Below are 27,907 nucleotides of genomic sequence, written 5' to 3'. Positions count from 1 at the left end.
ACATCAAATATTCAACACACACCTCTTCCATCTTTTCCTCGGTGCTAAATGTCTACACACACAGAAGCCCTTTGTAGAATGCTGATATTGTTTACCTGTCTCTTACCTGCTTTGTAAGGAAAACAAAATTGATCTGTGATGTTGAACATCACAAAGAAATAAAAGACGGAGGCGGAGTGTAAAGTGAAAAAAAACCCAGCTTGTTCCTCCAGCAATAACAGACGGTGTCCCACAACATGTCAAATTTATCAAATTTAGAAACTTACACTTAATAACGGTTTACAGTTGAAGCTCCTCAACACGGTTTGAATGGGACACAACAAATATACTCCATGGTACGCCAACGCTCTTATGAGCGTACAATTAGGGCTGCAACTAATTATTTTCTTCATTTGATTAATTTGATTATTATCGGTTAATTGATTGAGCAATAAATAAATAAAAAAGAATAATTTCAAATGTCTTGTTTTGTCCAACCAACATGCCAAAACCAAAGATATTCAATTCACAGTGATAGAAAACAGAGAAGCAGCAAACGCTCACATTAAGGACACTGGAACCAACAAACATTTAACAAATAGTTTCTGATTAAATTAAAGTCGTCATTGTCTCCAAAACAAAGCCTGATCTCCAGCACTTGCATATTCTTCTTCTAATACGAATCCAGTTTTGTGGTTCAATATTCAAACATTGCAGTCAACAGAACCAACTTCCTCTCAGATATTATTATATCTTAGTGCCAAAATCCCCACTTCTCTCCTGTTTAATCTAATAAACCAGTGATCAGCGCGGAAGAACATGCCTCAATGGATACCCACAGATAACATGTGTGATGTTTTAATAGATGAAAATGCATGCATCCGCCATGTTTTGATTAAAACAACTTAATCTCTACAGCTGAGGTCTCCAACTTCTTTTTCCTCTGAGACCTAATTTGACAAATTGAAAGAGGCTGAGAGCTATAGCACCAAGTTGTACATTGCCAATAGCAGACATAATCTCTGACTTACTTTTATGGTCCTTATATAACATTTTAACCACCACCGTCCTTGTCTCTATTAAAATCCCACCAAAGGCGCAGCGCTTCTTGAGTTTCGTTAGGATGTGAGCCACTGAACTGTGGCTGTGCTGGCCTTCTTTGTCAGTTTGTTGTTTTCAGCTCATTTTACCTTCTCTGTCCCATGAAAAGCTGCTATGGACTTTGAGACACGCCGACATTTGTCTTTCACATTTGTGAATTTGAAGTTTTGTGTTCACCTTCCTCATGAAAATAGTAAATGTTTTGTTTTTTCTTGGCCTGGCTATGTTCTGTGGTCATGGTGAAATCCCAGTCTGCTAACATCGCCTAATGTTACACCGTTACTGCAGCGTTAACTCTTAATTGACAGGTGATTTTCATATAATCATTTTTTGTCAGAAGGAGGCGGGGTGTCTTGATGAAACTTAAGCGAGCCGCCCAGTAACGGTTAGCGAGACATTGGTGTCCGGTGATCTACTTGCTGCTCTACGGTTTTAGTCAAATAGTGTTCCCTTTTTCAGTTCCTATTCTACTACCCTTTAATCAAAGAATGTATTATTTTGTCACAAGCAATCATCTCGACCTCCTTCCATCTGTTCCTCAGACCACAGCTCCAGTATTCAGAACTTACATGTTCCAGTTTGTCCTTCCTGCGAAGCCAGATGCCGGCTGAGTATTCCTGCTGCTGCACTGCCGAAATGATGGGATTTGCTGGAATCCCGAGAGCTGGCGAGCCAAATGCTAACCCCTGACCCCTCAGGTCCAGGCTCCCCCGTAGCTCCATATGGATAGATGGATGGTCTCTTAGTCTCGGTAAAAGGAATCAATCAACTTGTTGATCTCCCGTTAACAGCTGAAGAAAACTTTTCCTTTTTAGGATGCAATTGCTGCAAGCATTCAGCTCCAGTGTGTTGTCTTCTGACAGGATGTTGAGGATATGGTTAAAACGCTTTCAGTATAATCCTCCTCACCTCTTCTTTTTTTGTATGACTGAAAGATGACAAGATCTGAGTTTGAAGCATTATATTCCTTAAAATGCATCCCCACATAGCTTTCACTGTCATCATATCTCTGTCTTCACCACTATTGGCAAATAGTCCACAGGCTGTAGGAAATCCTCTTCCAGTGTGGCTCCAGAAAGCAGGGCTTCACCTTCTCATGATAATGCAGAGATCTCTGCAGATCAATGCTGGACCGGGTTTAGTGGAGCGCAGACCTGTTAGGCTCAGCTCTCGGCACACCAGAGACGCCGACGACTCTGATCAGGACTTCCACTAATCCAGGCATCCCCCGGGTTGTGGGAGTGTATATGTGTGAGGAAGAGGAGGAGAGAGGAGAAGGGAGGGGTTCTGGAAACACGGAGAAAGAGATGGATGGAGAGAGTTGTGGTGATGCAAATGCAGCATCATAGAGGAGGGAGGGAAGGGAAGACCCCCCCGTGTCAAACAGACACCAGTGGGACCAGCAGCCCTGATGAAAGTCCATGGACAAACCTAGACTTTTATCACTCCATAAACTCTTTCATTCTCACTATTTGTCTCATTCCAATTCCTCTCTTACCGCAACTCTTCTTTCTTTCAGATACTTCTGATCATCCCTCTCTATATGTTGCCAACTCTCTCTCTCTCTTTCACAGTCTTCTGCTTCCTGCATGTACGGTCTTGTTCTCTTTCTTTCCACCACTCCCGACTGAAAATGTATTTTTTCTTTTTCTCATTCTGGTGTGTTGCTTTTCTCTTTTGCCGCTGTTGACGGGGCGCTATCCCTGGATAAACATATGCACCTCTGACCACAGACACACACACACAAACACACACACACACACACACACACACACACACACACGGACAAACCTTGGCACATCACAACAGAGTGGCGCAGTGAGGCTGCAGTAACTCTCTACCCTTACCTTGGCTTGCCAGAAAAGCAACAGAGCTTAAAAACTTTAAGTGGCTTTAATGGAATTTGGGAAAAGCCATACATGCTGTACACACACACACACACACACACACACACACACACACACACACACACACACGCACATACACACACAATATCTAAACGTTGAAATCATCAGTGGCAAACAGCCAGCGCACCTTTAACTCTTAAAATGGAAACCATTATAATTGCAAGATTTGACTCTCAGCTTCTGTTGTTGAGATACTTAATATCAGCCAACGATAGAATATCAAGGTAATCTGCTTATTATAGGAAAAATATAACTGGTGTGCCAATTACATAAAAAAAATATATTAAAGAGGAAAAATGTATGACATCCAGGTATCTATTTGTTTCATTTGAGATATGCACTACAATTATATTAATTCATGGTCCTGTCAAAATGCTGAATGGAGTTCACTGCTCACCACTCAACACTATACCATCATTACAATCTGCTGCTGCTAGATGGAAAAAGTACATTCACACTTGTTTTTCCTGACAAAGAATGAAGTTACAGCTTAAACACTTAAATATCAGGTATATGTAGTTTACATAGTTATTATTAAGTAATGATTAGGAATGACCGTATTAAGGATTAGCAGCCTACAGCCTGATCTGCCCATTGAAATGATCCTGGACTACAGTTTACAGAAAGTCTGAACAAAATAAATCTTTGTAATAAATCAATTTCCACACAGTTAATACAATATGACCTGCTATTCTATTACCTCAGAGGTCTAGAAAAATGACCACACGTGGGAGGTTATATTTCCTGTAGCTTTACTAATTTTGTCTGTTCAATGGGACAAATAATCAATATTACGATTAATACGCTACCCCTTCTCATTTCTTTTAAAGTGGCACATAATTCTTTTGAGTGGCTCAGTATTCCTTCTCAACAATGCCATGAGTCATGCACATTCATGAGGAAGCTCACAAACAATCGCAGTGCTTCTACAAAGACCCTCTCATCCAGTCCAATCACACGTCTCTCTGCTGGCTGAGTGCACTGTATCAGTAGCCGTCAGAGGAAACGCCCGCTGAATACTGAGCAGTGAGGTTCACGAGAGAACTTAACTGAACACGAGCCAACGCATAAACATTGAGCCGCGCTAAAAGCCTTTCAGATTTAAGACATAGAAATGCATCACATCCGCTGGCAGGCTTTAAACCTGTCTCTAAATTGATACAAACAAAAAAAGCTTTCGTTTCACTAGATTGAAGCATAACTAAATATTTCCACCAAATTATCATTAACGGGCTCCACCAGCACAGACAATACAGTGCAGAAATGCACTACATCACCACTCCTGAGGCAGGGCACAGGTTATGAAACCATAACTCAGTGTCTTTTGACATAAGGGGACGCCGGGGGGTGGGGGGGGGGGGGGCATTTGTTCCACATTCAGCGATAAAAACTATTGATAAAAGTTTCTTTTTACAGGATGCTTCATTTCCTCTAAGAAACAGGTGAGCTTCTGGCATCCTACTCACTTGGTCAGAGGCTGGCAGGTATAACAGAATACTGTATCAATCCCAGGTAAATATAAAAAAAAACTTAAATTCTTATCCCATTGGATATACTGATGACGACATAACACAAAGTTTAAACACTTTTAGTATTTTATCAGTTGTCTTTGTATACTAGGAAGCAGCATGCACGTCTCTCAACTCATAAGAAAGTATACCTATATATCAATACACAGTTCAAGTATTTACTGCTCATCTACTACTACAGATGGAGCTGCTGAAGGTATAGAATGTATGTGCTTATTAGTGACACTCACAGCTGCTGATAGAAAACATGTGCTTCTTCCATTTTCAGTCAATTCTCAGGTAAATGAGTGTCTTTTGACAACTGCTTTCCTGCCTGTAGATGAAATTGTAAGCCATGAGATGTACCCAGTGCTCTGATTATGAAGTATAGTTTTATTATTATTCCTCAAAATGTACCGTAAAACAGACAGATCACTGCCTATATATCCAATTATAACGTCTACACAAACAAGCATTGCAATCACTGTTTGGAGTATTAATATGAATCTCTTTCCTAATTTAAGAGTACAAATGCAGATGGGCTTGTTTAATAATTGATGAAGCTATAACAGTCAGAATTATTCATTGTTTTGCTGTTCACTGAATATAAACAATTTCATGTCTATTTCACTGCTTGATTCGAGCGCCTTCTGTCTTTTGACGTTGCGACGGACTCATCTTCTTCTCAGCTCAAACATGAACGTCTGCCCCTGGCGTTTTTGGTATAGATTTCCCTAAAGCTCATCGCTGTGATGATTGCGCCACGGGCTTCAATGACCTTTCTTTTACAGCGCCATCCAAAGATTAGTCAGCCAAATATGCCTCAGCCAAAATCAATAACTCCCCTCAACCATCAACAGCTTTGAAGATCAGAGACGCCTTACCTCCATCGCTCCCTCCAGCTCTTGCTGCCAGCTGTGCGTGAGCGGTGCTTCATCTCTCGCAAAAAGCAAACGCAAAAGTCTGTTTTATTCCACGCTGAACACAGCATTAAATCCTCTTGGTCCTGTGATAAATAACCCCGAATAAGGAAAGGTTAATGGACCGTCCCACCTGCAGAATGTGAGGATTAAATACTTTCAGGCCCTCTAGAGTAACAAAGTGCTGCAGAAGAAACCACCAAGTGTCGAAAGAGTAATCATATTTGGGCAAAATGAACCATTTGAAAATGAGTCTGAAGTACATGTTTTTCTTGCAGTCATCACTCTCTTGTTCTCTATTAAACACTTCCTTTCTCCATCCTCCTCAGTCTCCCTCTATTTGCTCTCACTTTCACAGTCGCTCTGCAAATCACACTTGTGGCTCATCATCTAGGATCTCAATACTTGTTAACTTTAACTTGATGAGGAAATGCTACTCAGTGCATGTTATATTTCAAATTGTGTAATCTCATTTCTAGGGGGGGGGAAAACACTCGTCTCACTACGGTTTTATCCTCACAATGTTTCTTCCTTCTTCAGGCTGTAGGATGTTGCAGTGATGGTTAAAATAAAATAGTGATTAATGAATACGGCATCTCATTGCTTCCATGACACTTTACCCTTCTGTCTGATTCTCTCTCATAGTTTTTCTCCTCTCTTAGTGTCTAATGAGCTGCGCTCTCTCATGCAGTCTCTCCAGCACCAAAGAAGTAAAAGGCTCAGACTGCACGGTCTCCACGGGAGAAACCCCCGCTAATGGGATTGATTCCTCTCATCTTCCTCTCAGTCAGCTCAGAGTGAGAATATGGGGGTTTGTATAAACTACAGTGTTGATTTAATGTTTCAAAATAAATCCTTCTGTGGAATAGGCTTCACTGATATTGTTGGTGCATCATATGACCTCTGCACTAACAGTAGGATAAAGTGCTTGACCTGAGACATTTAGAAATATGGAGGGGTGTGTGAAGCCAATCATTATAATTATGCTCTACCACAAAATTGCGACTTGGAATTTAAGGGGCTTCAACATGAGAGGAGATGTCTGTTGGTAGCATTTCTGAAGGCTCATCCAATTACTGTAACCCTGAATCAGTATCCACACATAACATCATTATAATTAGGTATTATTTTTGAGTCTTCTTCTGTATTTCGCCTTACTGTGAAAAAAGTTTGTAGGCTGTAACTAATTAGGAAGTACATCTCAAAGCCTGTGTAGGGTTCTTGATTATCCACTAGGGGACAGTAAGATCGATTTTCAACAAAGCCACAAAAGAAGAAGAAGAAGAAGAAGAAGAAGAAGAGAGACTTCAGCACACTGAACACTGAAGCTATGGCAGGTGACAAGGTCGGAGTTTTAAACTTTCTTCGCTAACTTCACATTGTACATACTGTTTGAGTTACTGTGTTAATACAACAACCCGCCTAACTGACCACGTCACTCAGCAGAGGTTATGAAGTAGAACAGTTTGCTGTCGTAGCCTGGCAGTCTGTTGTTTGTTAGCTTAGCTTACTTAGCTTGAACCTAAATGCTAAGTAACGTGTTTGCTGTTAACTAGCTAACGTTAAAATAATATGAACTTATGCTAACGGCTAGATTTATTGAGGGTGTTGTAAACAGCTGGAAGGTGTCGTAAAAACACACCAAACATAAATAAGCTGTAAAAAGAAACAATGAGCTGAGGGCCAACTGCTAATCTATCGCTAAATTACGTTAATTTAGCTGATTTAGTAACTAACGTTAGCCGTACTGTGATTGAAGTACCTCTTATCTAACCATTACATTATGTGAGGGTAGTGAATGAGTGATCGGCAGTTTAGTTTGAACATCATACACTATTCAACAACAAACTAGTGGACTGAGTTAGTTTTGATAAGTTGTAGATCTGTGTTGGATTCCTTAACAGTAACGTTACACTAACACTAACCGGTTGCATGTTTGTCTCCGTGTCATGCAGGGTCCTCTGGGCCAGCTCAAGGACCTGGTGGAGCTCAAGGACCAGCTGGAAGACATTCAGAAACGGATGGAGGATGAGATACAGGCTGGGGTTCCTCCGGTAAAGATCACACATGCACTAATATCTACATGCACAGGTTAATCTGCCTTGAGTTGTGCTCACGGGCAAGGCAGCTATTAAACGTATGTAGGTATGACACCACGGGTCAAACTACCTAGCACCAGGTCTAACGTCTCCTTTCCGTGTGTCCTCAGGGAGGCAGTCTGCTGGGTTCTCCTTTCCTGAAGGGGTTTCTGGCCGGGTACGTTGTTGCAAGGCTTCGCTCTTCAGCTTTGATGGGCGTTGTCGTAGGGACGTGTACAGGTATCTATGCAGCACAAACTTATGCCGTTCCCAACATTGAAAACACCGTCAAAGACTACGTACGCAACCTCAAAGGAGGTTCCAAATAAGAGGACTGGAAGAGCAGGAGAGACATCTACAAGCTTCAGGTGCCACGACAAACGGGAACAGATACATATTTCATGACAACACTTTTCTGTAGTTATCATTTTCAGCTTCCACATAAATTGGGAAATTCTTCAGCAGCCAATTTCTGGAGTAAGGTGACTCTTGCTTTGAATATGGGGGACTGACAGAATGTGGAAAGGTTTACAGTTCAGATGATTAAAACAAAGGAGACCCTGTATTCATTTCCTTATGGTCAATGATTACATTTTAGACTGTTGTCTGTAAGAGAATCATTAAAACTGCTATAATTGATTTCTGTCCTCAACCCTATCCTCCCCGCAAGATGTGCTTTCTGAAGATGTATTGATGTATAATGACACCGACCATTATCCACATGTGCAGGCCAGCTGTGTTTCATCTCCCTTCTTAAGGCGGTTCACCAGAGAGAAACACACCATATCCTTTTTGCTGTACAGATATATATTTAGTCTCTCCAAGAGGAAATGTGTCATTTATTGCCCTCTAGTGGTCAGAAATCAACTCTAGCAGCTTTTACTAACGTGCACTTTTTTTTTGTCAGAGCAAAATATGGTGTGGTGTGTCTTTGCAGGGACAACACACCTCTCCATGCGATTATAGGTCAATTTTACACTTTGTAAAACATTTTTATTTTCAAATTATAGATCTCATCTTTGTAGAGGTTCATGGAAAAAATAACCCATGACTCAAATTACACAATCCATTCAGAAATAGTAAATAATTCTCTATATATTCCACATCAAACTGCTTTAAAAAATGAAAATGTACGCCAAAGTGAGGATTTTCTTGAAAGATGTAGATTTAATTGTACTTGTTTTACCAAAACATGAAAGTGTGTGTATTTGGAGTATTTTATGATATATCTATATCTCTATCTATATATATATATATATATATATATATATATATATATATATATATATATATATATATATTTATATTTATATTTATATATATATATATTATTAAGAGTGCCTACTCTGAACATGATATCATCATCTCATGCCATGTGTGCAATAGCCTTTCCTGATGGGGTTCGGCTTCCTATTTCATATGCTGGAAACTAGTTGATCTTTTGCACTTGTGTGAGTTTTAGGGATTTAAATTTAAAGTTGTTACTTTGTCTTTCAATGATCAAAGATTTTTTTTTTTTTTTGTGTCTAAGAAATATCAAAACCTGTCAAAGAGAGTCTGTGACACAGTGACATGTTTACTAAAATGTGGTGACAGCTTCATGTGTAAAATGGTATAAATAATGCTGTTGTTGCAGGTCTGAAAACCTAATGCACACAGAAAAACCTAACAACCTGAAAAATAACATGTTTGTTACTTTATGATTAAACCCACAAATGGGTTTCTTTTTCACAGGTTCTGTATTGCTGCAGTTGAATTTAACGCACAATGCTCATGTTCACAGTCAGGCCTGTGACTAGTATTAGACAAACAAAGCCATATTTGAGTTCAGATTGAGGCTGTGCTCCTTTAGTTGTACTCTGACTGGAACGTTTGCCGTATGTTTGATAACTGGAACACACCAACAACTTGTGCCTATTGACAATCATCATGTCAGTGTCTTTGTATTGCATGCTCTGTTTCTTAAAACCTGTCTTTTATTTGTGCATGTTTTGATACCTTGTTTTGAGCGCTTGATGTGCTGTGGAAAGTAGAATATGGGTTAATTGATGGTGCTTTATTTCACTGTCTTGTCATCATGGAGTTTCACTCAGTTTAAAATTCATTTGTTATATTGTAAAAGAAAACCACTGGAATTTTCATTAAGATTTTTATTTGGATTGTTCAAATAAATGGGAAAAATACAGTTTTCCGTTGTCCCCGTTTCCTGATTGTGCGCAAATGTGTGTTAATAATTTTAATTGTAGCTCCTCCCCCTTTAGCCAGAAATTTAAGAGACAACGCTGTTTTATCTGAATTATAAAAGTATCTTATTTAGTAAAATATTCACTGCTCTTTACAAACTTCCCAACATAGAGAAAGGTTGGTTTTTTTTTAGTCAAACTGACAATATCTTGAATAAAACATTTAAGTCCGAAAAACAGTAAACAACAAATCCTTAACTTTAACCAGCCATTTCAAAAACAACTGACAGATGGTAATGTAATCAATAGCAAAAGTCACTTCTGTCAATTTAGTATAGGTTGCAGATGAGTCGCAATAAACTGATAAGATGATGGCAAGCAGATAAATGATTATTTGTAAATGTAGCTGCAGTATATAAAACCCTTATCAAGTACTACAGATATGAAGGGGATCAGAAGTTGAACTGTTGCTCGTGTCTGGAGGAGATGTCATCAGCTTCATTTACCCAAAAGAGAAACAGGAAACAGAACGAAAAAGTCAGAATTACGACCAAATTGCACTGCATTGAAACTACAGCGGCATGTAATAACTTCCTACATACCGCAATGCTCACAGATATGAAATGTATGGATACGTACATACATGGAGAAGCAGAGGAACACCAGATGTGGACTCACCTCAGTATCAAGCATCAACAGGCAGAGTCAACAGTTTGCTCATGCTGCCTACAAAGACAGAAACGTCACCGTCAGCGACACTGTAGCTCAAACAAGGGTTCAGAAATGCTCGCTATTTTAATAATAGAAATGTTTATATATTTTGAAACTGCATCAAAATACATAAAGTGATTGGCGATTATGGAATTACATATGCCAGGTGTTTTTTTTCCATCTAATTAAGTGCAGTATTGTATTTATAAAATGTCAATAAGTGATTTCACTAAAATTCTTGGATCTGCACTAAAGAAAAACTTCTTGTTCCTTTGCTCTTGGCTCAATCCAGCATAAATCTCATGAAATAAATCCTCCATAGTGATATACTGAATGGAAAACAGAACTTCTTTGATTTAAAAGACTAAATACATAAACAAAAAACATGAAACAGCGGTTCAGAACTGCTCGTAACGTTAGAATTATTAAATAAAAAAAAGATATACTATTATTATAACTCTGAGTTCATGATCAGTTATCTCGTCTCACCGGCGCGGACGGATGCGCCGCAGCGGGTGTGTCCCGCGCTCAGGGATCCGGGGAGCTGCTGCCCGTCGGCCGGGTTCACACACCAGCAGCGCCCCACAAAGCACTGCTGGGCCTTGTAGAGGCCGCGCTCGTCACAGGCCGGGCGGAAACCCGGCACCTGAACAGGCTTCACACCAGCCGCCTCCAGCTGGCAGATGGTGGCCTGCTGAGGGACTGAGACGAGAGGAGGTTAATGTTTGTGTGTGTGTGTGTGTGTGTGTGTATATATATATATATACACACACACATATATATATATATATATATATATATATATATATATATATATATATATGAATAGAGTAAATATATACAGAACATACCAGGTTTATCTGGGACTTCGGTGGAAGAATCCTGTAATAGAATCAGTGAAACAAAACACAGAACTGAGAAAAAGATCAAGACCACATCCTCAACTACACAAGAGAAACAAGGCAGATAAATGTTACTTTATTCAATTTATCGTATCCTTGCATCTAAAGAATGAACCTGCACCTCCATTGTAACTACAGCCTGACTGATAGCATTGACAGCATTCACAATTGACATTAACAAATGTTTAATATGTCTTTTTGTTAAAAAATTAAAGTAAAGTCAAACAATCTGGTATTGGCATATTATTTCTTACGTCGTCCAAAGAGACAGTCATTAGTTCGGGCAAAGCGTTCATGGGCATCCGCATGGGCACAGCAACTGCAGACACAAAGACAAACGGTGTGCGTGAGAGGTAGAAGACAAAAAACACATTCACTGAGGAAGTGAAAGTTAGAAAGGAGTCTTGGATCCAGTCTCGTTTGAACTTTAAGCCAAAAATGCCTGCTATGCAGTCCATCGTTAGAATGTCCTTTGTTAGAAGAGACATGACTTGTTTAGGATACGGACTAAGATTATAGTTATTTTCCTCTAAGAAAATAACCCATGTTTGTCCTTTTATCCATCCTCCAGACGCACATACAACTTCTAGAAAGTCCCATCAGATTTCAGATCAGGTTCAGCTGGCTTTTAGCTTTTGAAAAAAAGAGGAAGTACACTAATTTATCATAAATCTAATGAGTAATATTGCAGGTCACTGGGGATTTTTCGGACATTTTGCTAAATGTCCACAAAGTACACAGATCTGAACTGAATTTGGCCTCCTCACCAGATCGTGACTTCGTCATCTCTGACTCCAGGTTTTGGTTGTGCTCACGCAGAGACTTGATGTCGCTCTTCTGGCTGAGGACGAAGTAGACGGTCATCGCCTGGCCCACAATCAGGATACAGGCCAACAGGGTCAGACCCGCCACCTTGTAGGCCCGAGAGGAGCGGCCACTGGAGTGCAAGAGGAGGAAGGAGGAGGTGAGGAGGTGAGGAGAGTAGAGCGGAGAAACACATTTCATTTGGAGGACTTGTTGGACATTCACTTATTGAAGTTCAATCACAGAAACAGAGAATGAGGAGAGAAATTAAGAAAAAGCCTTTATTTTGACGGGGCGTTGTTGTGCATCAGCTATTTTAACTGTTCAAGGATAAGTGCGTCTTTCTCAATTGATGATTTAAAAAAAGGGGGAATAAAGACACTCAACGCTAATTGAAAATACAAATATGAGAAACATTCTAGAGGCTGAGATTCACGACATTTCATTGAAACAGGAACCTCAGCCGTCACCACCAACAGGAGAGATGAAGTCAGTTGTTGCCATGCAGACCTCTGAGTGAAAGTTTGGGATTTTTCCTGCCTTTTCCTTTTTTTAGCTTACGAGGCCTCCTTTGGAAATTCCCATTACTTTAAATACCATGTCTCCAATCCCAGCTAACTGATGTGTCTATTTTGTACTGAATTGATGTTAAACAAGTTAAATACAGTCTTGTTTTTAATGGTCGAATAGTGAGAATTTTTGATTGAAGTGATAATACTCATGAAAACAAAATTCATAGAATAAAATGAGACAATTCCACGAGGACATCCACAGACTTTTGGTAGAATTACAACTCATTTGAAGGACTGTAGGCGTGTTTTTTGATAAATTGATATCCTTATCAATTTAGTTATAAATGGGTTACAACATGAATAATCAATGTTATGGTTTGGTCCCACCGATACATAGTTCAACTTCAGACAAAGTTACATCTCACAGTAAACTCATTTTCTATTATAAAAACACACCTCATTTTTTTTTCTTTCTTTATAACAATACCCAACATCATTTACGGTAAATGGTTGCTGTGAGGACCTATAGTGTTGGGACCCCACAGAGATAGATAAATATACAAAGTCCTCACCCCTGTGCATTGGCTGCCTGCTGGTTGGTAGCTGCCAGCAGAGGCTGGTTTGAGGTCTCGGGGTCCGACATCTTCACACAAACAGGAACCTGAAAAAGCGCACAAACATAAATCCACATGACGCACGTTGAATGTGATGCTGCTGACACAAAACACAAACACACACTTACAGTAAGGTGAGTCACATAGAGTATACCTTAATTCAGGATAGTTGCAAGTTGTTTCACAATCTCAATGACAGAATTCAGCGAGTTTTGAACTTTAAGGGCTGAGAAGAGACAAGGAACTGAAAGTAACAAGCAGGGGAAAACCCACACTGACAACCTGAACAACCAAATTCTAGTCCTCCTGGATTTTTTCCAAACTGAATTTCTGATTGGTTCCTCATGTTGACTCATCACCTGTTACCAGGCAGACAATATATAGCAACTATGAAACTGGTTGAGACATTAAATTACCTTTTTATATCCATGTTGTTTACATTTGTAAATAATAAAATGTTTGTTGACGGATTATTACATGGTAATGATACAGTAGTGATTAGGAAACAGATTGAATTACTATGAATATAAATAATGGATATCTGTACCATGGGTAATAGATTGAATATAGTAAATTATATATAGTTACTGTATTAATATAGATTGTATGAGAGGTGCCGTGGCAGTTGCCAGTTTTTAGCCTTTATTTTTTTGTTATTTGACAATATGTGACAGTGCATTAATGTCCTTAAGGGTATGATTGTTGGTAGTTGTAATTGGTTTAGTACAGAAATACCGAATTATCACAGTATGGCTACTCGTTTTAATTAAACTAAGCTAATATAGGCTAACATCAGCAAAATGTTGCAGAAAGTAATGTTCAGGTGTTTTTAATTGAATTATTCTCTTTACAGTAGATGACCAACATGTAACTCCAGACTAAAGACACTATATTTGGACCAACATGTCAAATCAGTGGAGCCAATTTCCTGTATATTTTCAGGCTGTTGGGTGCAAATGAGAACTCATCAGTGATTGTCCCTGAATTTATACATCAAAATGTATTTTACACATTAACATATTAAACATGACAGTAGTACAACTTAGAATTTTCAACAACGATTCACAAGCATGACATCATTTTTATGAATTTATTTTTAAGGTATTGTTTAAATAATACATAATCTCTTAATTCAAACAGACACATTCAATTAAATTCAATTTATTTTTGTATAGCCCGAAATCACAAATTAGAAATTTGCCTCAGAGGGCTTTATAATCTGTACACATATGACATCCTCTGTCCTGGAACCCTCACATCGGAACAAGAAAAACTCCCCCCCAAAAAACCCTTTAATTAATGGGGAGAAAAGAGGAAGAAAACTTAGGGAGAGCAACAGAGGAGGGATCCCTCTCCCAGGATGGACAGAAGGGCAATAGATGTCATGTGTACAGAATGAACAACATAACAGAGTTGGTGGGTTGAGTGTGCATTATTTAGGGTTAGGGTTAGGGTATGCTAGGGGGCGATTTCCAGATTGCACTACATCTCAGAGGTAAATAATGTAAAAACAGTGGCAACTACCAAGGGAAGTTGTGGCAGCTGCTACAAACAGTGGAAACAGCTGAGCTTGCAACAGGAAGTACCTGTGCTAGCTGCCACTGCCACAATTTGAGCTTGCCCTTTCTCGAGCTTCTTGAATCGTCAGCGTGAAAACAAAAGAACATTTGTATTGTATTAGCCAACCTACTGCAGTATACTCCAGTCCAGTAAGGGGCGGTAGAGGTGCCTGTAAGCTCATTTGCCAACCGAAGAGGATGAAAATGTTTTGCCCTCTCTGATTGGTTGAACCCGTACTGTTGCAGGAAGTAGACATTCCTGCTGCACTAGCTACGATTTCCAACGGAATACCCACACATTTGTTGAGCATCTTTAACGGTATGAATGCACAACTTGTTTTCTACGCTTTCTGCTCTGTTGGAAGATAGTGTCATACACGTCTCTGCCATGTTTTGTGCCATTTAGCAAGCTAACTGTAGCTAGCGTCAGCGTGGAGCGCCAAATTTGAATTAACAGCTAAAGTTAATTTAGTCTTGGCTGTGATAGCTAGCAAACGTTTTCAAGTCCATGTCTGCTTCAGTAAATTAAATGTTGCTGCTAAAGTTAAAGTAAACACACATATACAGTGTCCCTGCTTTCTGTGTAACTGTCATTGCTGGCTGACGACATAATATAGAGTTAGCTAACATCTGTGGATAACTTAACGTTAACCTGCTGAACAATTAACCCTCCTGTCGTGTTCGTTTCTCCCCCCTTCCTTTAGTGTTCCCGGTCAAATTTGACCGGTCTGTTTTAACTGCTCTTAAATTAACACAAAAAACATTAATCATCACCAAATGTTATTTAACACCTTTTTTTTTAAAGCTGTAAACAATGTCTCAGACTAGTGGTTTACATGAATAACTGCTGTGAATATCCAAAGAATAGACACTGAAAATGTATCGCTAAATTAAATGAAACCGTTGTAAGGACGTTGTTGACCAGAATATAGGCCTCCCGGACTCCGCATCCCACAGACTTTTTGTAGCCTCATTGTTTGACTGATATACTCCTTCTAGAATCAACAGACCCAAGTAGGCTTGGAGGTCTACCTGGTCCAATGCTCTCCACGTGTTCAAAAATTAGGTCCAGAGCCTCTCTGACAGAAAATCTCCTCATCAGTCGCCTACTCATTGTGCTCACTGAGTAAAATGAGAGCAAGGCACAAATACAGGTTTATATAGGGGGAAAGTGAGAAAAGGGATGAAACATTGTTTAGTCTGGAAGGTGTGGTTCACGTGGGGGGATGGGCACATAACCGCGGGATAGAGATGGGTTCCCATAACAAACACCTGATTTTTTTGTTTGAAATGTGTACAACTTTATATATGGGGCTGTGAACAGGTGTTCACACAAGTGTGTGTGTGTGTGGGTGTGGGTGTGTATGGGGCTGTTTTTCATCTGATGAATGGACATAATCTAGTGTTTCCCATTCATTTCCTATGGCGGTCACTTTTGACCGGGAACACCATAGGTGTTACAAAGTTGACTAAACCACAAAAAATTCAATGAAAGTGGCCATCAGCAATTTTATATGTTCAAATGTCTAGTGTGGAGGATATCATAAGGCCTTGAGGCAATCGGATTGCAAAACACAATATTTATGATTGATTTAAAGTTGTAAATCGGTCAGATTTGACCCGAACAGACAGGAGGGTTAAGCCTTAACAATACTATGTTAGCTAGCGACTATGTTAGCTTTAACGTTAACGATTCAACGGTAACGTTAAAGCTTTAATGTAACGCTAGCTAACTAACACCATTTTCTCGCAGATGATGCGAAGACCCCGAACAACAACTGCCAAAGTTGTGGAGAACAGAGACATGGACTCCGACTTGTAAGTGATTTTCTTTAATTTTGTGCAACAACAGCATCCGGGTTTTCTGTTTTTTGACAAACGGACACATACTTTCATATGCAAATATGAATATGTAATCCACTTGAGACGCTAGCCAGTTTTTATAATGCTGAAGGAGTGCAGGTTAACCCTAAATGTAGCAGAAAGAGCTAACTCCTAATCTAGTATTGGAATTTGATGATTTTCCACGTTTGTTATCTACTCTACCATCAGGTCATTTTCCCAGACAGTCAGTAGCGATGAGGATGAGGATATTGATGAATGGAAGCCACCAGAGCCAAAGCCAAAAGCCCCCAGCAGGGCGGCCAAAGCTCCAGCAGCAGCCGGGGAGAAGAAAGCAGCTGCCAAGAGAACCGCTAAACCGAAGGAGCCAAAAGCACCCAAACTACCTAAAGCTCCTAAAGTGCCGAAAGTTCCTAAACCAAGGGCACCGCGCAAACCTGCAGCGGAGCGAAAGACGCAGGCCCCTAAAGTTCTGAAGGATTCTGGTGCACCAGTGTCGACTGGAGCAAAGAGGAAACGCATTGATGAAGGAAAAAGAAATGATAAGTCTGCAGAAAACAAAGGAGCAAAACAACCTGACTGTCCAGAGGGAGAGAAGGCCGAAGAGAGTGGGCCAAGTATCAGGATGAAGGAGGAGGTAAGACTCATGAACGTTTCAGCAGTAGTAGTATATCTGCATACAAACACAGACACACAACAAGTAATGTAATTCGCTTTTTCTTCTCTGTTGTTTTTTCTTGTAGAGGGTGTCATTTATCGTGTCAGACGGCCATCAGGCAGGCGAGGGCTCGTCACTAGCTGGGCTTAGGCCAAAGAAGGAGGAAGTGGAGGAGGAGGATTTCACCTTTGATGAGCCCTGTCAAAAGAAACAGAAGACCAGTGGCGCCTGCTTGGGACGACCGACTGCTTTGCCATCATCAGAAGTACACACTCTGAGGAACGAACTCAACATGAACTGGGATTTGATAGAGGTATTAATGGGGTTGTTTATGTGTGGAAAAGTGCTACCTGCCCCACGATACCAACAATGGACAAACAGTTTTATTTATTGCAAAGTAAATAATTGGTGGTTATATGGGCGGTGTCTTTCTGCCTGCTTTACTATTTGTGTATATAGATGAACTGTTTGAATATCCGCATGTGTCCGTCCCCTCAGCTGCTGTCCACCCTGACATGTGTGGAGCGATGGGTGTGTGTGAATATCATTGGGCTGCTTCGTGAGGAGAACACGGTGCCATTCATGGTGCGCTACCGTAAAGACATGATTAACCACATGGACGCCGATGCCGTCCGAGACGTCCAGCTGATATATGAGGAGTTATGGTAGGCAAATGAAACGTCTTAAACACAACACAAATAGAAGAAACTAATGCACCTCATCATCTACTCTCACCAGTACTCATCCAATGCATTCAGAGGCACATTTAGGTACAAAGTCTAATATATACAGCTGCAGCTGTGAAATGTTTTCTCATGAGCTGAGCAGGCATGTCTGACATTGGCCACTAGATGGTGCTAGTGGCCAAGCTTTGAGACCTGAAACAGTATCGCACGTTTGTGATTGTTTTACTTGTGTGCATGTGTGTCACTTAATTGTGTCTGTGTGTGTGTAATCATTTTGCTCTGTATATTTAATCAGTTTCTCTTTTTCTTTACGTGTGTGTGTGTGTGTGTGTGTGTGTGTGTGTGTGTGTGTGTGTGTGTGTGTTGCCTCAGCTCTCTAGCCAAGAAGACCCAGTCTGTGGTTCAGACCCTGAAGAAGGACGAGGTTCTGACGGCTGAGCTGGAACAAAATCTGAGGAGCTGCCGATCAGCTGATGAACTGGATCACGTGGTCAGAATCACATTTTTATGCTAAAGCAACAGCTGCCATTCAAATTGACATTTGGCGATGTAATATCCATATCATTTATCTACGCAGAATGTGGCTCTTACACCTATCCTTACCAGTCATCTCAGTCCTGTGCTTCTGTCTTTGTGGGTAGTATTCTCCCTACAAGAAAGGCAGTAAGCTGACGAAGGCTCGCAGAGCCAAAGCACTCGGCCTTGAGGCGGCCACCTCTGCACTCATGAACACACCGCATACTCTGGATTTAAGGGAATGGGTAAAACCTGGTACTGAAGGTAAGACACATACACCCAACATTATGTCAGACATTAAACGCAGCCCTTTGCTCTGATATTTATAGAGCTCAGTAAAAGTTTCACAAGTGGACTGTTTTTAAGTATGGTGTGTGTGTGTGTGTGTGTGTGTGTGTGTGTGTGTGTGTGTGTGTGTGTGTGTGTGTGTGTGTGTGTGTGTGTGTGTGTGTGTGTGTGTGTGTGTGTGTGTGTGTGTGTGTGTCAGGTCTGTCATCGGTGGAAGAAGTGGCGACAGGTGTGGAACATATCTTGGCTGATATGATAGCCAAAGACCCCGAGACACTCACCTACGTGAAAACATTGTGAGAACGTATCCACATGCACATAACGTTGTGATTTGAATGTCCACAGCGGTCTGTGTTACATTGATATTGGTACCTTGGTATCTTGTACCTGCTACATTGATAATGATACAGTGCCCTCCTCCTGCACTCCCTCCCTCTGTGTTTCTCAGGTGTGAGAACAGCTTTGTGACCATCCAGTCTTCTGTGTCCAAGTCGGCACTAAAGGAAAAAGAGCAGGAGAAGTCTGCCGAAGGCCACAAGAAACCCGGGGCCCAGCAAAACAAAATCAAGGACATTGACAAGTTCCACCTCTACGTTGACTTCACCTGCAACATCCAGCGCATCCAGCCCCATCAGGTAGCAAGACGGACCAGTTTATGGTTCCTCCTTCCTTCTTTCCTTCCTTCCTGAAGTAGAGATGTGGCCCGCAAAATAGGTTAAAGCTTATTGGTACTCATACTCATGATACCACTACAGTTTTGTAGTAGCACTGGTGGGTGGGTCTTTATTGTCTAGCTGAAGGGTTAACCCTGGTGTTCTTGTGATAAAACCTTTGGCTATTAAAATAAAAAACGCCAACAGTGACCTTTATGGTACAACTAAGGGGACAAATAATAACACAGCTTTAATAAAGGACATATTAAATGAATACACATGAAAAACTATTCAAGTATGCTGAACCATTCTGAAGGTTATTTACCTGTATTGTGTTTTTTGCCTGGACTGATCCACACACACACACACACACACACACACACACACACACACACACACACACACACACACACACACACACACACACAAATGAACACCATCTGTTTGTGTTTGTGTCATTTCTGTCTGCTTCATCTGTGCCGCTTCTGAATGCTAGCCATGTCAGTCGCAGTTAGCCTTGTCTGTGCCTCCACATCTACCCCTCCTGTGCCCTGCGCTGCCTCCTCTGCTCCCCCTCAGTCCCTCTAGTGACTAGTGGGTTACTCAGAGTTGGTCCCGGGCCTCATGTGTCACCACAGCTTCCATCACCCGCTGCCTCTCTGCCACAACACACTCTCTGGCAACCGCGCTCTGCCCTACAGTCATACAATCACGTAAACATACATTCATGCGCACACACACACTTGCTCACACACAAGCACACCCTGCAAGTCCCCTCATTCTCTCCTCTTAACATATGTGACATGTCCCCTGCCGACATGCCATTGGATTAGGAGGCTTTGATTGACAGGCGCTCTCCTGTAGTGACAGCTACTGCTGCTGGGCCCACAGGCGGACGGAAGGATGGGGAGAGGGAGGGGGGGGGTAAAGGGAGGGAGAGAATGAACAGATGAGCGACGTTGAGGTGCGTCCGTCACTCTCTCGCTTCGCTCTGCCTCCCTCCCTCTTTTTCTGACTAAACCTCAGCCCTCCAATCCACTCCACACCTCCCCTTTTCCCCTCCTCCTCTCCCGTGTATGAGAGGCCTTTAATTCGATGACTCGCCTTTGTCATGGAGCGTTAATCCACAGGCTGCCGTGACCCTGCTAGCTGTCGGATTCCGGCTAAAATGAACCTTTTCTAGCCGTCAAGTTGTCGCGAAGGGGGAGCAGGTGGGAGATGTGTTTTGACAGGAGGCATGTGTGTGAGCACACACTCGCCCGTTTGCTTTAGCACATTTTTATTAAGCCCCAGCTCTGGTGGTTTGTTTAAGGAAGAGGACCATTTTTTGATGGGAGGGATAGAACATGCATTGCAAGTTCACCAGTAGATAGAAAATAATGTGGTGGCAGACAAAAGAAGCTAGTTAACTAATAAAGGGATACATCTTGTAATTTTACAGGTTTTAAATGATTAGACTGTGACATACACATATGTAATATAAAGACAGTAGTAAGACTAAAGAAGGGTGAAACATGAACATTCAGTCCTCATGTCTGCATCAAATGCACTTTGGGATTAAAAAGTATGGGGCTGCGACTAATGCTAATGTTTATTTTCAGTTAATCTGACTATTATTAATAGTTTTGTCTGCAACATATTTTAGGGGATGTCATCAAATTGCTCGTTTTGTCCAACCATTTGTCCAACCATTTGTCCAAAACCCAAAGACATTTAATTTTACAATCACACAAGACAGAAAAAGCTGCAAATTCTAACAATTAGGAGCTGGAACCTGAGAATGTTCGATTTGATTTTTATTATCAAAATGTTCAGTTAATTGATTAATTTATTTAATCTTTAAATAAAAAGCATTTTCTATCATGGAGAGTGATGGAATATAAAACGTCCTCTGGATGTTTGCCTTTATAGAATTATGTAACCATTCCCTTCATTCTCTAAAGTTAGTGCGTACAAAGCGCTGGTCTTCAGTATGTCTTAAAGCCATTTGACATATCGAGTGGAGATGCTTAGCTCAGATTTAATTCCGTCAGATTTGATTTGAGGTCTTCTTCCAAAGGCTTCACATTTACCTCATAGCTATCAGCGGCCGGTACGCTCTTCACTACGCCGGGGCAGGTTCGTTGAATGTGCAGCGGGCTATTTTTAATGCGATTTGTGTTGCGATCAAATGGTAGTTTAGCGCTTCGGCGTGGGGCTCGCCTGCAGAGGAGCTTGGGTAAATGGAACTGTTTCATCAATTGAACACTTGTTTTCTGATGGACAGGTGGAGGAAAACAAGTTTATTTCTATTGTCACTCACATAAACGAACACTTTTAGTTTTAGAGTTTGTAAAGAAGATAACTACCGCTTGTTCAATATATGATAAAACATGGTCAAATAGCGGCCATATTTTTTACACATCGTATTAACAATGATTTATATTTTAAGAAGAAAGGCCCACCATTATTTAGCTATTTTAAATAGTGCTCTCTGGTCTGTTTAATCCCCTTCTTGTTTTATTATCCCTGGTGTTTGGTGATTGCTACTTTATGGTAAATATTTATAATGGGATAATGAAATAAACATATTTAATAAAGCCACATTTTAAACTACGAAGTACACTAAGTGCTAATTGAGATGCTTTTCTTCTCTCTTCTTCCTCATCCTGAGCTGAAGTTTGTTCTTCCATCAAAGAGCTTTAGACTCTGCGCTGTGTCGGGTTTGTTTTTGGATAAAGTAAGAGAGTGTGAGAGGACAGAAGGAGTGCGGCGTTCTCCCCTGAGCAGCCGCTATGTTTGTGTAAAGGACCGGTGTGTGTCGCTCTGGGCCGCGGACCCCCTGCGGTGACTTATCCTCATTGATGTTTAGAGAGTCAATATTTATCTGGAACCGTACTGTCTAAAGAATAATATTCACTAAATGGAGCTTACATTCCATATGCTTCACCGGTTATCATTTATCAGGAACATAATCTGCTCATTTCCTTTTTATTTTTAACCCTCTTGCACTACGACAGCTAAGCCTCAACTTTTATTAAAGGCAATCTTTTGGCTTCGTAAAATAACATTTGATTTTACATACATTGGATTTTAAACCATATGTTTACATAATAAACTATCTATTTGTACTTGGATGTCAAATATGGCCTGAAAAAAATCTACAGAGAGGTCTGGAAATGTGAGTCAGGAAGAGAATGGAATTTTGAAATGGAAAATATGTATTAACCCTGCGTGGATCTCAGCTCAACAGTTCAACTGTTATTGTACAGTGTGTCCCGTGTGTGTCAGCTAGGTCAAAAAAAGTGCGTGAATCTGTATGTGTGTATCTTTTGTGTGTGTGTCCTTGATATGTCGGATGGATGGATGTGTTGATGGTATTCTTCTAAAGAAAGGGTGAGAGAGAGAGCCAGACAGACAGAGAGAGGATGGTCGTTGGCTGACCGCCCTCCCTCGGGGGCGGGTGGGAGGATGAAGGACCGTCTAGGAAAAGACGTTCTGTCGGGTCTCGTCAGGGTTTGGCCGGCGCTCGGCCGTATGTCACTCCTGGCCCGTCTAACACACAAACACACACACTCTGTCTCGCATCACCCTTCCTCTGAGATCACCCTCCGTCTCCCACCGGTGACCTAACCTCGGCAGAAACTGAGAGTCGTCACGTACGGACAGACGCTGGGTTGTGCATCATCAGCGGGGACAGCGGCCAGCTACCAAGGAAAACAGAGCAAGGAGACTGTGGGAGACAGACAAATCTTTAGAATTTTTTTTTTTTGGGGGGGGGGGGGGGGGCATAGTTGCATTCAGCAACTGCATTCAGGTTTGGCACCTGGGCAAAGAGAAGATTCATTTTGAGGTTTTTTTTTCTGTAATGCCTTAAAATGTTTATCATTTGGCAGAATCGGCTTTGGCAACTTTCTGGTACATAGAACCTGTATACCATGCATCATGGCATTGTGTATAGACGGTCACATTTTTCTGTATAAGTGACTGCCAAAGGTATTATGACCCAAAATATATCGGTTTTTTTTTTTTTTATCCGAGACTTTTAACCAGTGCCATTTTTCTTGTTTTTCTGAAAACATTTGTACATTTCTATTTTCATTTGATACTTGTAAAGTTTTTTTAAATACGTGTTCAACCGCATATTTACCAAACAGGTGTAGGGCATGGCTGTAATGCATGACAGTCATGTAACGGCCTTTTGTGTTTTGTCATCCATACACAAAAATAATCTTAAAAACTTTGAATGTTGAACCCTGAGAACCCAGATTTAGGAAGGGCCATTTTGTATTTACTACTTAAATTCCACTAAAGGGCTTACAGAGACGTTCAGAGAATCCAGAAAGAAGTGTTTTTCTTCAACGGCATGCTAAACAGGGCTTTGATGAAGATTGTTTGAGAAATCTCATCACAGTCGGTGTCAGCCCAGGGCGGGAACATGCCAACAGAAGAGAAATCTAACTTTCATCAAAATTCAAGCAAGCTCGCTGCATTAATTCCTGCCTCTGCCATGCCATTAGCTGTGTTTTCCATTTGTATTTTTGTGTGCGTGTGCGTGTGTGTGTGTGTGTGTGTGTTGCATATGGGTTCAGCACATCCACGGGTGCTGCTGAGCGGTAATGGTTGTGGCACCATGTGTGCGGGTGCGGGGGGGGGGGGGGTAGGCCTCGCGGTCTCGGCGCTGATGGTGGCGTAGTGGTGGCATTTGTCAGATTGCTTCTTCCGCTTGGTTTCCAGATTGACGTTTTGTTTCTTGGCCCTGTTCTGTGGCGGGCTAAAGATTCCCCACTGAAAAGGTCAGACACTTACTACAGTTTGCTTAACAGCATGTAACAGTTCCTCTGAGGGGGGGGGGGGACCAGCACACAACACAACAGGCCTGGCCACAGGATACACTCCTAGGCTCATCGCTTTTACACGCTCGTCTGTGGAGACTTAAAAGATTCAGTTTTTGTGTGGAGGTTTGGGTGCATGTGTGTTTTTTATACATATATACATTTTGTATACAGTTACCTTGTCCAACCCCCAAAAGCCCTGTGTGTACAAATCACATGTTTATTAAAAGTATTCTCTTCCTTTTTCTCTCTGTGTGTGTGTGTGTGTGTGTGTGTGTGTGTGTGTGTGTGTGTGTGTGTGTGTGTGTGTGTGTGTTTTTTTGTACAGACTCTGGCCATTAACCGAGGAGAGAATCTGAAGATCTTGACAGTGAAAGTGAACATTCCCGACAGGTTGAAGAGTGACTTCACTCGGTGGTGCATCAACAACAGGTCAGAAACGACACAAATGTTTACCTTAAGAAATAACTGAGTTGAGCAGAAACTCTAAACATCTGGAATGGTTGTAAAATATTGTCTCCACACATTTCAGATTAAAGACGCGAGGATTAAAATAAGAGATTTTCTTGGTAGAGTGCTCACATCATTTTGTACTGCTGCATTATTTGGTTTTAATCACACTTTATTATTCGTTTGAATTTTTGGTTAGAGCAAATTTCAATAACATATCATAAACTTGACATTGCCACTGTTTTAATGCAGGTGGAGGCCGAAGACATTTGCTAAAGAAGAGCTTCGTGCAGTCATCAAGAATGCTGTAGAGGACTCGTTTAAAAGGCTTATTCTGCCTTTCCTCACAAGGAGTTACAGGTGTGTGTGTGTGTGTGTGTGTGTGTGTGTGTGTGTGTGTGTTCTCAGGGTTTTCTTTTCTTTGAAAACCACTTATTCATTTACGCTGTGCCCCTATTCCCTCTTCTTCCCCATTCCTCACCTCTTTCTTTCCTTCTTCTTTTTCGCATATTGTCTCCCCCCCCCCCCCCCCCCCCATCTCTGTCTCTCTCTTGCATCCCGTCTCTTCAGGACTAAGCTGACAAGTGCAGCAGAGAAGGAGTCGATCGCCATGTTTGTGCGAAACCTCCGGCAGCGGCTGTTGGTCTGTCCGGTGAGGGGCTGTGTCATCATGGGGGTGGACCCTGGCTTTAGACACGGCTGTAAGCTGGCAGTTCTCTCTCCCACTAGTAAGTGACCACATAGTGTACTCAGCTCATGTGTATACCACCTACCGTCGCATCTAAAACAGTTTGGGCTCTAATCCTCGTTAGACCGTACCCATTGACAATATAGCATTGTCTTTATTATACTTTTCTTTTTAAAGATTTAGGCATCATAGTGCACAACATCACAGGATGGCAGCTGTGTCTGAGAGGCTCGTAGGCTTCAGATATGCAAATGAAGCTCTTCTTCTTTTCCCTCATTAGTATTCCCTTCTATTCATCCTGTTATTGGTTGTTGATACATTCAATAAGCATAAACACAAATTGCTACGTGTTTAGGAACAGTCCCGTTGTATTTCACCATCAGTATTTTTCTGTAGATTAGATCATTAATCTGCTCTATTACACTATTCAAACTAAAGTGCCATCCCAGATTCATGGCTGATGGCCTACATTTTGGTGTCTGTGTGCATGTCAGAGACTAGATGCCAGTTGGCATGACCCTGGTGAGATGATTATGTGTTAGCGTGCACATGTGCACGTGTGTTTTCGTATGTCTGCTGTGTGTGTCGCAGCGTGCGTCTCAGTGGGTGTGGCTTCACACTGCGCCAGGGTAGGTCCCACCCTCTGGGTGACTGACTGTGTGGCCACAAGTAACGCTGACACACTTAAAGCAGACAGACACAGGTATGTGCTCACAGGTTTCCCAGCTCATGTGACTTCCGGTCAGAGCTGCAGTCCTCCTCTTAGGAAGCAGCCAACTGTCAGCGGCTGGACTTCCTGCAGATGTTGAGTTCATAAATCATTTTATTTATTCAGGGCATACAGTGCAGCAGCATGAGACATTAGCTGGTTATATAGCTTAGTCTCTTGTCAACATAATACGTTATCAGCAACATTGTGTTTTCTCCCTCTTGCCTTCGTCTCCCTGCTCTCAGGTCAGATTCTTCATACTGACGTGGTGTACCTGCATAACGCAGGCCAACAAAGAGAAGCAGAGAAACTGCGCCACCTCATGACCAAATACAGGTACTGCTGCTAGTGTCTAAAAAGTCACTGTTTCACTCATTTTTTATTTCTGTAACTTTCCTGTCGGCATGTATGTAGCAGCATTAATAACTCATCGTGTCTGTTTTTTGTTGTATCAATAAACATCATATTTACAATGGGGAAAGAGAATGGTAGCCCTGACTGCATTTCTATGGTTGCATTTCTAATCCTCTTTGTCCTTCTGCTCTCTCTCTTGTCCACACTAGCTGTGCCAAGGTTGTGATCGGTAATGGGACGGCGTGCCGTGAGACCGAGTCCGTCTTCGCAGACCTCATCTCGAGGCGCTGTTTTCACCCTCTGGACGTGTCCTACTGGTAAGATGGTTCATCCAGTGCATGCTAGAACAGGCCCCCGTCACCCTGAAAAGAAACAACTGGTTGTAGAACGTCTATGGTGTGAACCCTACTGTCCAGAGGGCTGAGTTCCTGGAATGATGACGATGAATGAGAAATAATGGTCAAAGGGGAAGGTTAGGTGCGTGGAGGGGAAAGGTCGGCTGAATAAAGAGAGTTAGCAATGTGGAAGAATAAAGTACGGAGGAGGAGAATGTGTGGGAGCGAGAGAGCTGCACGCAGATGCAGAGAGAGAGAGAGAGAGAGACAAATTGGAATGTGTCCCTCAAGCGAATATCGTCTATTAAAGCCATCTGGTCTTGGTTTCACTCCGGTCCATTTAAAGAGACGTTTTTGCGGTCCACATTGTGTCTGTAACCAGGCCCAGTCCGCACTTCAGAATACAACGGCACAGAACCTCGGTCCAAGCATAATAACCACTGGCCTCCTCCTCGCTGCGTTCCATGTGTGTTTGTTGACTTGAGGTTAGCATTGGGAGCACAGCCTAGAATGATTCTGAGCTGTGAGTGGAAGTGTGTGTCTGCATATCAGCGTTTTGTCAGTATCTTTGAGTACACGCAGACACACACACACACACACACACACACACACACACACACACACACACACACACACACACACACTTCAGAGGTCATACCTTTGGTGTAGTAGCCCACATTTTTTTTCTCTTAAGTTCCATTTTTTGTCAATTTGCAAGAACAGAAACAGTCAAAGTGGGGCGTTTATTAAGTTAACTTCCCCTTGATTATTTTCATGACTGACATTTTTTTTCTTCCTTCGAGCACCTCCAGAGCAGCACAATTTAACATCTTGATATAATGTCTCTCTTATTCATTCTTTCACTGGGGCTAATGGCATTCGTGCGTTTCACAACGCGTGAGAATGTTGTACTCGTGTTTGATGTGGCGCTTGGCTGAATGTCCCACTTCACCTGATATGATTAACTATATTTTTGCAGCACGTAACACATGTGTAAATGGTCTGCCTTTGCTTTGGTAGGGGTTTGTAGAATAAAGGCTTTTGCAAGTGCATGAACTTTGGAAGAGCAGAGAGATGTTATTTTGACGTTAGCCGTAAGTATGGTTGTTGTTATCCAGATGATATCGCCCTGGAGT

The 27,907-nt window shown here is 41.5% G+C and overlaps 3 protein-coding genes across 4 annotated transcripts in view; 2 read left to right on the top strand and 1 right to left on the bottom strand.

The window, feature by feature from the left end:
* The first annotated feature begins 6,680 nt into the window (after positions 1-6,680).
* Positions 6,681-9,681, top strand: LOC137878590 (SLC35A4 upstream open reading frame protein-like). The gene is made up of 3 exons (XM_068718948.1): positions 6,681-6,760; positions 7,371-7,469; positions 7,625-9,681. The coding sequence occupies exons 1-3, from the start codon at positions 6,746-6,748 to the stop codon at positions 7,820-7,822; spliced, it is 312 nt and encodes a 103-aa protein (XP_068575049.1). The 5' UTR covers positions 6,681-6,745; the 3' UTR covers positions 7,823-9,681.
* On the bottom strand, positions 9,629-13,490 carry cd74b (CD74 molecule, major histocompatibility complex, class II invariant chain b). Of its 2 annotated transcripts, none has more exons than XM_068718936.1 (8): positions 13,348-13,490; positions 13,178-13,266; positions 12,057-12,226; positions 11,544-11,608; positions 11,239-11,269; positions 10,877-11,089; positions 10,355-10,402; positions 9,629-10,172 (listed from the first exon to the last, which is right to left on the bottom strand). In XM_068718936.1, the coding sequence occupies exons 2-7, from the start codon at positions 13,246-13,248 to the stop codon at positions 10,362-10,364; spliced, it is 591 nt and encodes a 196-aa protein (XP_068575037.1). In that variant the 5' UTR covers positions 13,249-13,266; positions 13,348-13,490; the 3' UTR covers positions 9,629-10,172; positions 10,355-10,361. The 2 variants fall into 2 exon arrangements, with proteins under 2 accessions (XP_068575037.1, XP_068575031.1); XM_068718930.1 differs by having other exon boundaries at positions 13,374-13,489.
* A 1,537-nt stretch (positions 13,491-15,027) lies between these two features.
* Positions 15,028-27,907, top strand: part of srbd1 (S1 RNA binding domain 1) — a 45,489-nt gene continuing 32,609 nt past the window's right edge. The window contains exons 1-14 of the mRNA XM_068718920.1: positions 15,028-15,097; positions 16,532-16,596; positions 16,831-17,257; positions 17,364-17,591; positions 17,777-17,943; positions 18,337-18,454; positions 18,606-18,744; positions 18,968-19,064; positions 19,217-19,403; positions 24,564-24,667; positions 24,938-25,045; positions 25,256-25,413; positions 26,328-26,418; positions 26,646-26,753. Coding sequence (XP_068575021.1) covers positions 16,532-16,596; positions 16,831-17,257; positions 17,364-17,591; positions 17,777-17,943; positions 18,337-18,454; positions 18,606-18,744; positions 18,968-19,064; positions 19,217-19,403; positions 24,564-24,667; positions 24,938-25,045; positions 25,256-25,413; positions 26,328-26,418; positions 26,646-26,753 — 1,997 coding nt within the window. The 5' untranslated portion in view covers positions 15,028-15,097. The remainder of the gene's footprint in view (positions 15,098-16,531; positions 16,597-16,830; positions 17,258-17,363; positions 17,592-17,776; positions 17,944-18,336; positions 18,455-18,605; positions 18,745-18,967; positions 19,065-19,216; positions 19,404-24,563; positions 24,668-24,937; positions 25,046-25,255; positions 25,414-26,327; positions 26,419-26,645; positions 26,754-27,907) is intronic.

This window comes from Cebidichthys violaceus, unplaced genomic scaffold (genome assembly GCF_023349555.1).
Source record: "Cebidichthys violaceus isolate CVI_PGR_0920_01 unplaced genomic scaffold, fCebVio1.0.p SCAF_10, whole genome shotgun sequence".
Lineage (NCBI taxonomy): Eukaryota > Metazoa > Chordata > Actinopteri > Perciformes > Stichaeidae > Cebidichthys > Cebidichthys violaceus.
This window is presented reverse-complemented; position numbering and strand designations above follow the sequence as displayed.